The sequence below is a fragment of the Stenella coeruleoalba genome (genome assembly GCF_951394435.1).
Source record: "Stenella coeruleoalba genome assembly, chromosome: 9".
Lineage (NCBI taxonomy): Eukaryota > Metazoa > Chordata > Mammalia > Artiodactyla > Delphinidae > Stenella > Stenella coeruleoalba.
The window spans coordinates 23,173,627-23,187,456 of NC_137155.1; the positions used below are offsets into that span (position 1 = coordinate 23,173,627).

The following is a 13,830-nucleotide window of genomic DNA, read 5'->3' on the forward strand; positions in this document are numbered from 1 at the left end:
AACCACATGTTTTGGTTTTTTTTGTTTGAAGATAAACATAAATGGAAAAGCTGTTGAATAGGATGTGCTGAGTAACCTGAACTTTCTTCTTATGTACTCAGTGCATGCCTTACATAATGTGTTTGTCCCTCTTTTGCTTCACGTGAATAAAACTACAGGTGACCCTTGAACAAAACAGGTTGAAACTTCAAGGGTCCATTTTTATGCAGATGTTTTTCAATAAAAACTACAGTACTGCCCAATCCACAATGGGTGGTTGGTTGAATCCATGCAGAACCACAGATAAGGAAGGCTGACTATATAGTCATAATGTGGTTTTTCCACTGTGTACAGGGTCCGTGCCTATAACCCCTCTGTGTTATTCAAGGGTCAACTGTATTTATAATTTTGTAGTATGAAGCATAAGGTTAAAGTATGATTATGATAGCAATACTTATTCATGGTGACAAGGCACTGAAGCATAATAAATGTACCCAAGTACGGTAATCACTCCCTTATCCATGGGTGTCGTGGGGTACCTTCCAAGACTTTCAGCATGGCCCTGAAACCATGGATAGCACCAAACCCTAAGCAGTACCCCTTATTCAAGATTTTGCTTTGGACAGTTTTAGTTGCCCTCAGTTGACCTTATGTGACTGTGGGTAACTGAAACCACAGAAAGCAAAGCTGCTGATAAAGCAGGACTACACTCATGTGAAATATGTTCCCTATTCTTAGAGGGAAAAACATGGAAACTTACATCAAGGTAACAAAAGTGAGTCATGCAGTTAAAAACTTGAAAAAGTAGATAAACTCAATCTTTTTCTGTTGAAAATATCAGTACACATGTGCAGGAATGTTAGAGTAACTCTTGTATCATTGCTTATGCATCATTCAGAGTTAGACTAGGAACTGCCTAACCATGTGATTCAACACAATAAATTATTGACACTTCTGTTTTCTGATGAACTTGACTCAACAGCAGTGGGTTGTGTACACTGTCACTTTAGTTTTAACTTTAAAGCAGACAGAGTCTAGGCAGTACGCAGGTCTGCCCATGATTTGATGTCTCTCAGCTCAGGGTTCTTAGAAGTCATAATAATGAGTTTTCAGGTTTAAAGAGGGAGGCACTGAAGAACGTGTTGCCCCCTGGGTTCTCCAGTGGACTTTCTTGGGACTCTTTGCCCCTTGGGACTCTTCCCTCTAGTCCATGGGGATGCTTGAATAAAGGAGAATGATTCTGGTAAAGGTCAGATAGATTGTCAACTAGGTGATGGCATAGAATCCGAAAAGTAGCAAATATACACACGTATATCCATATTAGCAACAACCAAATTATAATTTTTAAATCATTTTATATTCCATCTGTCAGAACTGCAAAGGACATCGGGGTCTCAGGGTTGCCACCACTGTTGTAATCAGTCACTCTGCTTGGTCTTCCGTGTAAGAATTTGAGTGAAGAGCCAGTTCAGCTGCTTAAATTAAAAACTACAGATCTCATCTTAGCATCTTGTGTTACACATGAGGAATTTGAGGTATAGAGCCATTAAGTGGCAGCATATCAGGCTTTGGTTTCATTTTCAGTCTACCAGTCTCAATTACACCAGGTTGGATCCCTTTATTTTAATGACCACCTTAGGTACAACTTGAAGGTGAAAACTGGGGAATGTTCTATGAAATGGGCATTCAGTAAAATATTACTTGATAAGCTCCCCTGAATATGATCACTTGTATGCAGTACAGGACACCTGGGTGACATTCTCTACTTAGCAATTACAATGATCGTTTAAAAGATTATGTTCCACGAAAATTTTCAGGTGCTGTACAATTATCTACCTGAGAATATCTAGTCATTATTATCAGGTTTACATAACTTGTTCCATCGCATTATGACAACCCTGGCCAAATCCATAGGAGGTAGCCTGTTATTCTTCACCCTCCACCCCCAAGCAATTAATAAAAAGCCCACCCTACTTGCTCAGTGACACATAAAATTCCACAGGAAAAATAAGTCACTTGTTTAGGCTTGTGAGTTTTTCACTTACAATGGAAAAAAAAAAAAAACATGTGACACTCATGACTATTCAAGCTTCTTAGCCACCAGGACCTCAGTGTGAATCAGTTGTTTATCCTGACTTACAGTGAAACAGGTAAAGGGAAATCCTAATAGATAAAAAGAGTAAAATATTAATAAACTGCCATGAAAATTTTTTATAACATTTGTCTTTCTGCATTTTGGGGAAACTCTAATTTCCCTTATTTTCTTAGCTATGCTGGTAATAATTCTGAAAAACTAAGTGGTTCCTAAAGTGGAAAGAAATACTAATAAATTCATAAGAGTGGTGTTTCTACCACAACAAAGCTATGGAGAGAAAATCTGAGGCCATAACAAAATATAATTTTTATTACTATATTTGCAAGGTTGACAAAAATATTATGTGTGCCTCTTTTTTGTCTATAGCCTCCATTCTGTTGGCATTTTTGTTTTTCCTGGCCAGGGGCATTTTGAAGTAGGGAATATTTGATTAAAAGCTACAAAGCACAATCTGCTTATCAATGTCAGGTCAACTCCATTTAAAAAAAATCCTGTTGCAACCAAAATAGCTCAAATGAGTATATTTTCAAATATTAGAATAATAAATTCTTTGTTACAATAGGATCTACTCATTCCACTAAAAGTTTTCTTGCCATCTTTATGAAATAAGCATATATCATATAAAGATACCAACGATAAGATTGACTACGTGAAATACATACTGACACCATCTGGTTGATTTTAACAGAATTGTCATTAATCAGTTGTCCATGACAAAATGAACAATACTGCACTAGAATATGTTAAAATATATATATTTGAGATTAGTAAGAAAACAAGGCCTATCACAGAAACTAGGCATCCACTACCTTAAATATTTTCTTCACCATTTATCCCCTAGGCCTATATTGTCCCTCCCTCCTCTCCTCTCCTCACAGGTAACCACTAGTTTGTTGTCTATATCTATGAGCCTGCTGCTTTTCTTTTTTCACTACTTTGTTGTATATTTTAGATTCCACATATAAGTGATATCATACAGTATTTGCCTTTCCGTCTGTCTTATTTCACTTAACACAATGCCCTCCAAGTCCATCTATATCACTGCAAATAGCTAAAAAAATTCTCATGGCTGAGTATTTATTCCTTTGTGAAAATATACCACTTCTTTATCCAGTCATCTGTTGATGACCACTGAAGATGCTTCCGTATCTTGGCAACTGAAAATAATGCAGCTATGAATACTAGGGTGCACGTATCTTTTCACATTAGTGTTTTTGTTTTTTTCACATATATAGCCAGGAGTGGAATTTCTGAGTCATATGGTAGTTCTATTTTCAGTTTTTTTGAGAAACCTCCACACTATTTTCCACAGTGGCTGCACCAATTTACATTACTACCAACAATGAATCAGGGTTCCCTTTTCTCCACATCCTCGCCAACATTTCTTATTTGTCATGTTTTTAATGATAGCCATTCTGACAGGTGTGAGTGATATCTCATTGTGGTTTTGATTTGTATTTTCCTAATGATTAGCAATGTTGTATATCTTGTCATATGCCCATTGGCCATCTGATATCCTCTTTTAAAAATGTCTAGTAAGTTCTTCTGCCCATTTTTAAAATAGGTTGTTAGGTTTGGGTTTTCTTTTGATGTTGAGTTGTATGAGATGTTTATATATTTTTGATATTAACCTCTTATCCATGGTCATAGCATTTACAAATATTTTCTTCCATTCAGTAAGTTGTCTTTTTGTGTCGTCAATCTTTCCTTTGTTCTGCAAAAGCTTTTAAGTTTCATTAGGTCCCATTTGTTTATTTTTGCTTTTATTTCCTTTGCTTTTTGAGACAGAGCTAAAAAAATATTGCTGCGATTTATGTCACAGAGCGTTCTGCCTATGTTTTCCTCTAGGAGTTTTATGATATCCAGTTTTAAATTTAGGTCTTTAATCCATTTTGAGTATATTTTTGTATATGGTATGAGGGAGTGTTTAGTTTCATTGATTCTCATGAGGTTGTCCAGCTTTTGCAACACAACTTGCTGAAGAGAATGTCTTTTCTCCATTGTATGTTCTTGTCTCCTTTGTTGAAGTTTAATTGATCATAGGTATGGGTTTATTTCTGTGCTCCCTATTCTGCTCCATTGATCTATGTATCTGTTTTTGTGGTAATACAATACTGTTTTGATTACTGTAACTTTGCATAATTCTCTGAAGTCAAGAAGCTTGATTCCTCTAGCTCCATTTTTTTTTTCCTCAAGATTATTTTGGTTATTTGGTGTCTTTTGTGTTTCCATAGAGATTTTTAAATTATTTATTCTAGTTTGTGGAAAATGCCATTGGTATTTTGATAGGGATTGCACCAAATCTCTAGTTTGCCTTAGGTGGTATTCTCATTGTAATAATATTAATTCATCCAATCCACGAACACAGTATATCTTTGCATCTGTTTGTGTTGTCTTTAATTTCTTTCATCAGTGTCGTATAGTTTTCCAAGTACAGGTCTGTTACCTCCTTAGGTAGGTTTATTTCTAGGTACTACATTCTTTTTGACGCAATGGTAAATGGGATTGTTTCCTTAATTTCTCTTTCTGATAGTTCATTGTTAGTGTATAGAAATGCAACAGATGTCTATATTAATTTTGTATCCTGCAAGTTTACTGTATTCATTGATGAACTTTAGTAGTTTTCTGGTGGCATATTTAGGATTTTCTATGTATAATATATGTCATTTGCAAATAGTGACAGTTTTACTTCTTCCTTTCCAATTTAGATTCCTTTTATTTCTTTTTCTTCTCTGATTGGTGAGGCTAGGACTTCCAAAACCATGTTGAAGAAAAGTGGAAAGAGCGTACATCCTTGTCTTGTTCCTTATCTTAGAGGAAATACTTTCAGCTTCTCACCATTGAGTATGATGTTAGCTGTGGTTTGTTATGCATGGCCTTCATTATGCTGAGGTAGGTTACCTCTGTGCCCACCAGAATTTTTATCATAAATGGATGTTGAGTTTTATCAAAAGCTTTTTCTGCATCTATTAAGATGATCATATGGTTTTTATTCTTCATTTTGTTAATGTGGTGTATCACACTGTTTGATTTGCAGATACTGAAAAATCCTTCCATCCCTGGAATAAATCCCACTTGATCATGATGTATGATCCTTTTAACATATTGTTGGATTTGGTTTGCTAACATATTGTTAAGAATTTTTGCATCTATGTTCATCAGTGATATTGGCTTTTAGTTTTCTTTTTCTGTACTATGTCTGGTTTTGGTATCAGGATGACACTGGCCTCGTAGAATGAGTTCGAAAGTATTCCTTCCTTTGCAATTTTTTGGAATAGTTTCAGAAGGATAGGTGTCAATTATTCTCTAAATATTTAGTAGAATTCACCTGTAAATCCATCTGATCCTGTACTTTTATTTATTTGGAGTTTTTAAATTATTGATTGAATTTCATTACTCATAATTGGTCTGTTCATATTTTCTATTTCTTCCTGGTTCAGTCTTGGGAGACTGTATCTTAGAACTTGTCCATTTCTTAGTCTAGCTTGTCCATTTTACTGGCACACAGTTGTTCATAGTAGTCTCTTATGATCTTTTGTACATCTGTGGTGTCAGTTATAACTTATGCTTTTTCATTTCTGATTTTACTGATTTGGGCTATTTCTTTTTTTTCTTGATGAGTCTGGCTAAAGCTTTATCAAGTTTGTTTATCTTTTCAAAGAACCAGCTTTTAGTTTTATTGATTTTTTTTAGTTTCTATTTCATTTTTGTCTGCTCTGATGTTTATGATTTCTTTCTTTCTACTAACTGCAGGTTTCTTTTTGTTCTTCTTTCTCTAGTTCCTTTAGGTGTAAGTTAAGATTGTTTAACTGAGATTTTTCTTGTTTCCTGAGGTAAACTTGTATTACAGGAAACTTCTCTCTTAGAACTGCCTTTGCTGCAAAGCACTGGTTTTGGATCATCATGTTTCATTTTCATTTCTCTCTAGGTAATTTTTGATTTCCTCTTTGATTTCTTTAGTGATCCATTGGTTGTTTAGTAACATATTGTTTAGCCTCCACGTGTTTTGTTTTGTTTTGTTGCAGTTTTTTTCTTGCAGTTTATTTCAAGTCTCATTGCACTGTGGTCAGAAAAGGTGCTTAATATAATTTCAATTTTCTTAAATTTACCAAGGCTTCTTTTGTGGCCTAGCATGTGATCTATCCTGGAGAATGTTCCAGGTGCACTTGGAATGAATGTGTATTCTGCTGCTCTTAAGTGGAATGTTCCATATAATCAATTAAGTCCATTTGGCCTAATGTGTCACTTAAGGCCAGTGTTTCCTTACTGATTTTATATGTGGATGATCTATATGATGTAAGAGGGGTGTTAAAAATCCTCTATTATTATTGTGTTATTGTCAATTTCTCCTCTTATGTCCATTATTATGTGCCTTATATGTTTAGGTGCTCCTATTTTGGGTGCATATATATTTACAACTATTATATCTTCTTCTTGGTTCGATCCCTTGATCATTATGGAGTGTCTTTCTCTGTCTCTTATAACTGTTTTTATTTTAAAATCTATTTTGTCTTATATAAGTATTGCTACTCTGGCTTTCTTCTGAATTCCTTTTGCATGGAATACCTTTTTCCACCCCTCACTTTCAGTCTGTGTCTTTAGATCTGAAGTGAGTCTCTTGTTCACAACATATATATGGGTCTGTTTTTGTATCCATTCAGCCATTCTGTCTTTTGGTTGGAGCATTTAGTCCATTTATATTTCATGTAATTATTGATATTTATTTATATTGATATTTATGTTCTTATTGCCATTTTATTAATATTTTTGGATTCATTTTTGTAGGTCTTTTTCCTTCCCTTCCTCTTTTGTTCTCTTCTCTTGTAATTTGATGGCTATCTTTAGTGTTATGATTTATTCTGTTTTCTTTTTTGTGTGTATATGTATTATAGGCTTTTGATTTGTGGTTACCATGTGGTTTTTGTATAGCAGTGTATATATACATGTATGACTGTTTTAAGTTGTTGATCTCAATTTCAAATGCATTTTTAAAAACCTGCATTTGTATTCTCCTCCTCTCGTGATGACTTTTTGATATCATATTTTAATCTAGTTATTTTTTGTATTCCTTAACTGCTTATTATTAATTGCTTTTAATTATGTCCAAACCATATATTGATATGCTTTTGAATAAGAAATAAGTAACTGTATTTTGTGAGAGTATATTTACAGAAGTAGTTGCACTCTGGTTAATATTCAGAAAAGTAAAATGATATTTCTTATACATAACTTAAACATAATTGTGTTTAATACTGATACAGGAATATTTGGCAAAACTGGTAAAAAATAATTTTTTGTTTGCTAAACTGCTTTTTAAAATATGTGTAATAATATATGATTGTCTTATAAATATTGATATTTCCTACTGATGAAGTTTTATACTTGACTCTTAAAAAATATTTTCAGAAATGATATATAGGACATACCCCAGTACATGCATAATAAGTTGACTATAGTTTTAACTAAAAATAAAATGACTTGGTATATAGACTTTGCACAACAAGCCAAAATTTAACTCAATCCTAGTTCTTTCTAATTCAGCTTCACACTCACCAACTTTAATTGATAAAGAGACAGAAAACTAGGATAAGGAGTAGCAGATCTGCTGAAGTCCTAAACCAGGGATGGAAAATTCAAATTTCAAGTGGCTTCAAGGGTTTGAAGACAAACTTAACAAAAAATTTTGAAGATGCCAAGAAGAAGATAAAGTGAAGAGAGGGACTACTGGAATTTAAAAGTGTGTGCCTTCCTAAAGGCATGTGTGTTCATTTTCTAAACCTAATGCTGGCCAAATAAAACATATCTGAGTGCTTGCCTCAGCTCTCAGCGTGGTTCAGATGTCAATGGTTTAGATGTTAGTAAGCACAGTGCACACTGGAGAACAAGAACTGGTTCATAAAATGGGCTAGACTACCAACTTACACTGCAATTTCTGTTCCTGCCAAGACCATTATCTGTCTCATCCATGTTTGACAAATAAATATGTAGATTTAATTTCAAATCAAGTTTCTTAGGACAAGAAGTTATTATTTTCCAATGCTTTGTTTTTGTTGCTTAGCTAAAATGCTTATGTTTTACAGTTTAAATAAATTGTCTCATTGTACCATTACAGCTGTTGTCTCAGTATAAAAGACAGAAAAATAGGACATTTTAAGGTACACTTTCTATACTTGCCTGCTATATTGGCTTAGTAATAATATAGTAATTTCTATCTTTTCTGTTACTAACAGATTGCCTATCTTCAACTGTATACATTTAATTGAAAAAAATATTATAAGTTGAATGCCATCTCCTTCCTTGGAATTGCCAGATTTCTTGATACCATTTTTTATACAGTTCAACAGAGACATACAGGTGATGGTGAGGTGACGGTTATCTAATGGTGTGACAGAGAATTGTCATTGCTCAACACACTTCTTATTCTATAAACTGTGCTTCCCTTCTGAATTTTCTGTGTAGAGAGAACAGGGTCAGTTCTAACACACAGACTATAACTTATATTATGGAAAAGTTTTCAGAATAGAAAAGTCACAACAATCTTCCAGTGCATAGCATTTTACATTAAGACTATTTTTTTCTGATACATAATTGATGATCAATAGCTGAATAGTGAACAACTATATTTTTTTATTATTATTAAACAATATTATACATATAGATTCTGTTAGATGGCAGGAGAGATGCAGGAGAGGTGCTAGCATCTATTTTAATAGTTTAATACTTATCTCTAAATTCACAATGGCTAATCCTGAGGAAATAAGAGTTTTCAGACATCAGAAATTTGCTTTTGTATAGAGGCTAAGAGAGAATAAAATAAATATTTATCTCAAGAAATATAAGTTTTAACTGGGGAAAAGCAAATTGTAAAAACATATAGAGACCTATGAAACTCTATAATTGAATTCTAAAGTATAGAATATGGAAAAATAAATGTTATTTAGAAAGAGAACTTTCTCAGAGTACTCAATAACTTCAGGAAGAAGGAGAGACTTGAGTTGAATTTTGAAGAATAAAACTTTGAGTGTCCAAAGTAGACTGCAGTAAAAGTGTCAAAGAACTGGTTAATACGATGGATAAAGTTGTGGAAATGCAACTAAATGTGATGAGGGAAGGAACAATGTAGAAAATGTGCCAGAAATACAGGATTAACAAGAGAGATGATTAGAAAGACAACATGTGGTAAGATTTAGGTAGTTTTGAACATTACGCAGAAGACTGTAATTAATGACATGATAGACAATAATAGTTGGTGTATGTTTTCTGGTAGGGGTTAGATATAACAAAATCTGCATTTAGAGATTGATATCAAATATAATATATACTAATATACTATATATTAAATAATTAATTTAGTGTTATTTAGTGTTACTAAGAGCTTCATATATACAAATTCATTTAATCTTCACAAGTATCTATGAGAAGGTACTATTATTTTACCCATTTTACAGTCACATGACCTTAAATCAACTTGCCAACTCACCTAGCCAAAAAGAGGACGAGTCAGTTTCCAAACCTAGGCAATATGAAAGGAGAGACTTGCTGATTTACACAGCTTTGTACTCTGTAATTCTACAATAGAAAGTGTTGGAAAGTGAGGAGACCAAAAACGGGAAACACCAATATAGGACATGACCACTTTCAAGGAGAATTTAAGACTCCCTTTAGAAAGATCTTTGCACAGTCTGCACATAACAAAAGGCACTCTGGTCTAGCGTGATGGAGTACATAGAACTGATGGGTGATGGGATGCAGTGGGATAGAGGGACTAAACAGGGAGAGAGAGGAGTAAAAAGAACAACTGCAAAATGTCCAACTGAGTTATTGATAGAACTGTATACCTTAGGAGAAAAAGAGAGAGGTTTTATAAGTGGTTTGATATGAACATCAGTGTATGTATCAAAGATCAGAGCTCAGATTTAATCTTTACTATAGAGATTACAGATAAAACTAAGCAGTAGATTTGCTTTCTAAAGAGTTTGAATGTAGAGACAAAGGACTGAGAAATTAGCACACATCTCTGAGTTATGTGCAATCCCAGAGAGCAAAGTGTCTTACCCCTGCCTCAGCAGCACTTAGGTTACTGCTGTTATTTTTACAAATGTATACAAGTTTTAGTACTGAGCAGATTTTGTTTACCACTGAAATCATTGCAGATTACTTGCTTCATTTTATGGACTAATACCAAACTGAGAACGTTATTACCTGTATAAATGTGCCATTCAAAAAGAAGAATTAAATTGCTTAATTTTAAAAGATCAGAAAATCATCTCATGTTGTTATCTAATTTTTAAAGTATAGAGTTGGGACTCTATGATGCCCTCTCATTCTAAAAGATGGCACCTTGACACTGGCAGTTGGAATAGCCTAAAATGGTCCATATATTTTACTTCATATATTTTACTTCATATATATATGTATTTCTTTACTCTTTATTTCCAAGGAATGTTTTTTTAGGGACTTCGTGCTTTTTATGCATTGTATGTGAAAATTTCTTTACCAGTATTTTAGACTATGATTCCTACTAGATTTGTATGGACCCAGCAGGTTTATGCAATCTTGCTAGATTGACTAAAAGTCAATGGTATGAGCTATCACGAATGTGGAAAGTAGAAACTACCAAAGGACTTCAGAAAAAGGACAAAGAAGGGAATTAAAGATTTCTTTCTCTCAACATGCACAGACATACATATACATAATTCATACACAAGAAAATTTTTTGAACATGGGAAAACTGCTTGTAATTGGTCCAAATCAGAACAAATTTTAGTAGTGAGAGGAGAGGATGAATACTGTTTTCAGTATGTTTCTACTTTTTTAAGGAAGTTTTTATTTCACTAGATGGGGAGTAAATATTAAAATGATTAAATGACAGAAAAAGAATTGTCATAAGATTTTACATGAGCTATTTCCACAGGACTGGTTTAGACAGTAATGTTAAGAACAAAGTAGTGAAAGCAATCTGGGAAGTAAATGAAATGAGAGTTCTCCCTAGAAAGGGTGGATAGAATTTGTATAATAATAGTAGCCAATGTTTATTGAATGCTTATTATACGCTAACACTATTCTCAGTGCTCACATTTATTAATTCTTATAACAACCTATGAGGATAAATATTTAATTACTCCATATTCTGCTTATTTTGACTTTCAAAAATACTAATTTTATACAGTTCAACCTAATATTAATATTTTTATTATACCCATTGTACAGATAAGGAAACAGAGGTACCAAGAAATTAAATAACCTGCCCAAGTTTAAATGGTCAGCATGTGACCAAATTGGGGATCAGACTCATAGCAACTAGTTTCATTGTTAACCACTTCACTCTAGGCTTTGAGTAAAGAAGCCAATGTATTTGATCAGGCTGGGACTAGGACAAGGAAATCTACTCAAAGATTAAAATCTGCTGTGTATGATTCTGTTTCTTGGAACTCTATAAGAGCCTTGAGAAATGGGATATATATATATATTTTTACAAATGTATTCTATACACTTCACGCATAAGAAGATATTAAATTTAATAGTTACACTAAAGTTGACCATCACGTTGATGAGTACTGTTTTCCTGTAACAGCAATAATGAAGTGACCATGTGACTAGACAGAAGATACTATTCTCCCAAACATCTGCTTTCAAATTAATGTAGCAAAGAGAAGTTTCAAGGTAAATGGCTTTCAATGCAGCTGCAGACCATGCCACATAAGAGTCATCAGGCTGGAATCCAGTTATTACTAGGGCTGGATAATCTGAACATTTAAAGTCAGGGACACATACTGATGTACTTCTCAGGCAAGTGAGAGGATCTTAAATTATATTACTTTTTCTGTACACATATTTATCACCTTTGTACTTCAAATTTAGTGAAAGATGTGCAAAATAGACCAGATAGCCCAAGGTCAATTTAAAATCAAGGCCTCTTAAATTCACACAGGACATAAAAACTTTTCCTCCTTTTAAAACTAAAGGAACTGGAGATAAAATTAGTCTTAGTACTCAAGTAGGCCAATACAATTTTCTGATACATACGGTAGTGTTACAATCAGAAGAAATTTATTTCTGTTCTGCTGCTTCAATATTTTTTTCTTTGTCTCTGAACAAATCATGGTATTATGGAAACTACACAAGATTGGAGTAAAAGGCCTGATTCTCCATTACCTACTACTAAATTGTCATACAACACTGAATCAGACATCTGTTTCTCTAGGACCCACTTAAACCTATAAAAAAAATGGATGGGGTTAGATGACCCTATCTCTAACAGCTGATAATTCATGCACTGATTTCAACTCTTTGTGTTTCAACTTTCCCATTTAAAAAAAAATATCTATCTATCTATCTATCTATGTCTCCAGATGAACAAACAAGGCAAAATGATTCATGGCATTTAGAAGAAAAAGCATGATACACTTATGATGCCTTTTGATATTAAATGCACAAGCATGATAGTTAGGGAGTTTTCTGTCCTGCCAAGTACATTCTATCACAGTGCCTTTTCAATATAAACATACATTGTGTTCCTCTCATTAAAAACTGAAATAAATATGTACCTTCAGAGGTACATGATAAACACTTAATATTGTATTAGTCCTTAAGATTCTATAGTGTGAGAGTAATCATGTGTATGTGTGTATGCTCATGTGTGTTTTCCCCTCATAAAGTCTCTTGAAATGGGTAAATTAACATAGCTTTCAGCTTCCATATAGATTTCAGCTATAACACTCTGATCATTTAGGGTAAACATCTTTACATTTAGAGGAATAGCAATAATACTTTATCTATGTGCAATTCTGTCTTAATTTTGGGCTTGCTATGGAAATAAGACATTTTAGGAGCAAATAAAAAGATTTCCAAGGACAATTGCTTGTAAAAATTAAGAAGGTCTCACATTGCTTTAGCAGTTCCAATGTACCCAGTGTAAAAGGATGGCAACAGCACAGGGTTTCGTAAAGGCATTATACCCAATGCCCTGTTCTTCTCTAAGGATTCCCCTTATTTTCTACATTAAGCAATAAGTAAAGTATCCTGAAGACAGCTAACTCAATTTGAGTTCTACCAACTAAGTGCAGAGATGACAAAAACAAAAAAATTAGTAAAAACACGGTGTAAAAGAGGACCAGCCTAAGGGTCAGAGACTAGGATCCTCGTCATGATTCTACTTCTAGGTATTTGCCTGGTTACCTTGGGCCAGACACCTGGTTTCTCAGAGCCTCAGCACGCTCTCCTAGAAAATGTGCTAATGTTCAATGTCCTTTCCTGATCCATCATTCTATGAATTGATGCTTGCAGGTGAAGGAAACAAAGAAATCAGATTGTCCCTGTATTCATGGGTCTGATTAGGGTTCATTTTTTGTGAAATACTTTCCTTCCTCTTCTTCTAGCGCTAAGGTAAGTTGGAAGTTTATACCTGGGCATCCCTCCCAAGGTACTTACTTGGAAACACTGCCTGCTACAAAGTCACCTTTGTCTGCGTTAGCTACTAGAGCTCCAGAGGCTTCCTGCCCAGAGAGTGAAAGCCTTGCAAGGAATCCAGGAGAGCATCTATGATAACTCCCTCGTTTTACAGATACTGAAATTGACCCAAGGGGTTTGGTGACTTTCCACTCAGTGCCAGCTCCTGAAGCACAGGAGAGATTTCTAATGTAGGGTTTTCTGATTCTGTCATTGGTATTTTTTTGTTTGTCTATCATTACTACAAGGGGCATGAATTATTTTAATGGATTTCACAAAAGAATAAAAGGAAAATTTCCTTCATCCTT

General features: G+C 34.0%; 1 protein-coding gene and 1 pseudogene across 2 annotated transcripts in view; both read left to right on the plus strand.

Moving 5' to 3' along the window:
- Positions 1–13,830, plus strand: part of LOC307191681 (platelet glycoprotein 4-like) — a 100,143-nt pseudogene that overhangs the window by 64,475 nt on the left and 21,838 nt on the right. The gene's annotated exons all lie outside the window — the stretch shown is intronic.
- The window catches only part of LOC307191471 (platelet glycoprotein 4-like), a gene marked incomplete at both ends in the record, with an annotated part of 59,605 nt that overhangs the window by 38,771 nt on the left and 7,004 nt on the right, over positions 1–13,830 (plus strand). Inside the window, 1 exon segment of the mRNA XM_079931609.1 lies at positions 13,453–13,459. Coding sequence (XP_079787735.1) covers positions 13,453–13,459 — 7 coding nt within the window.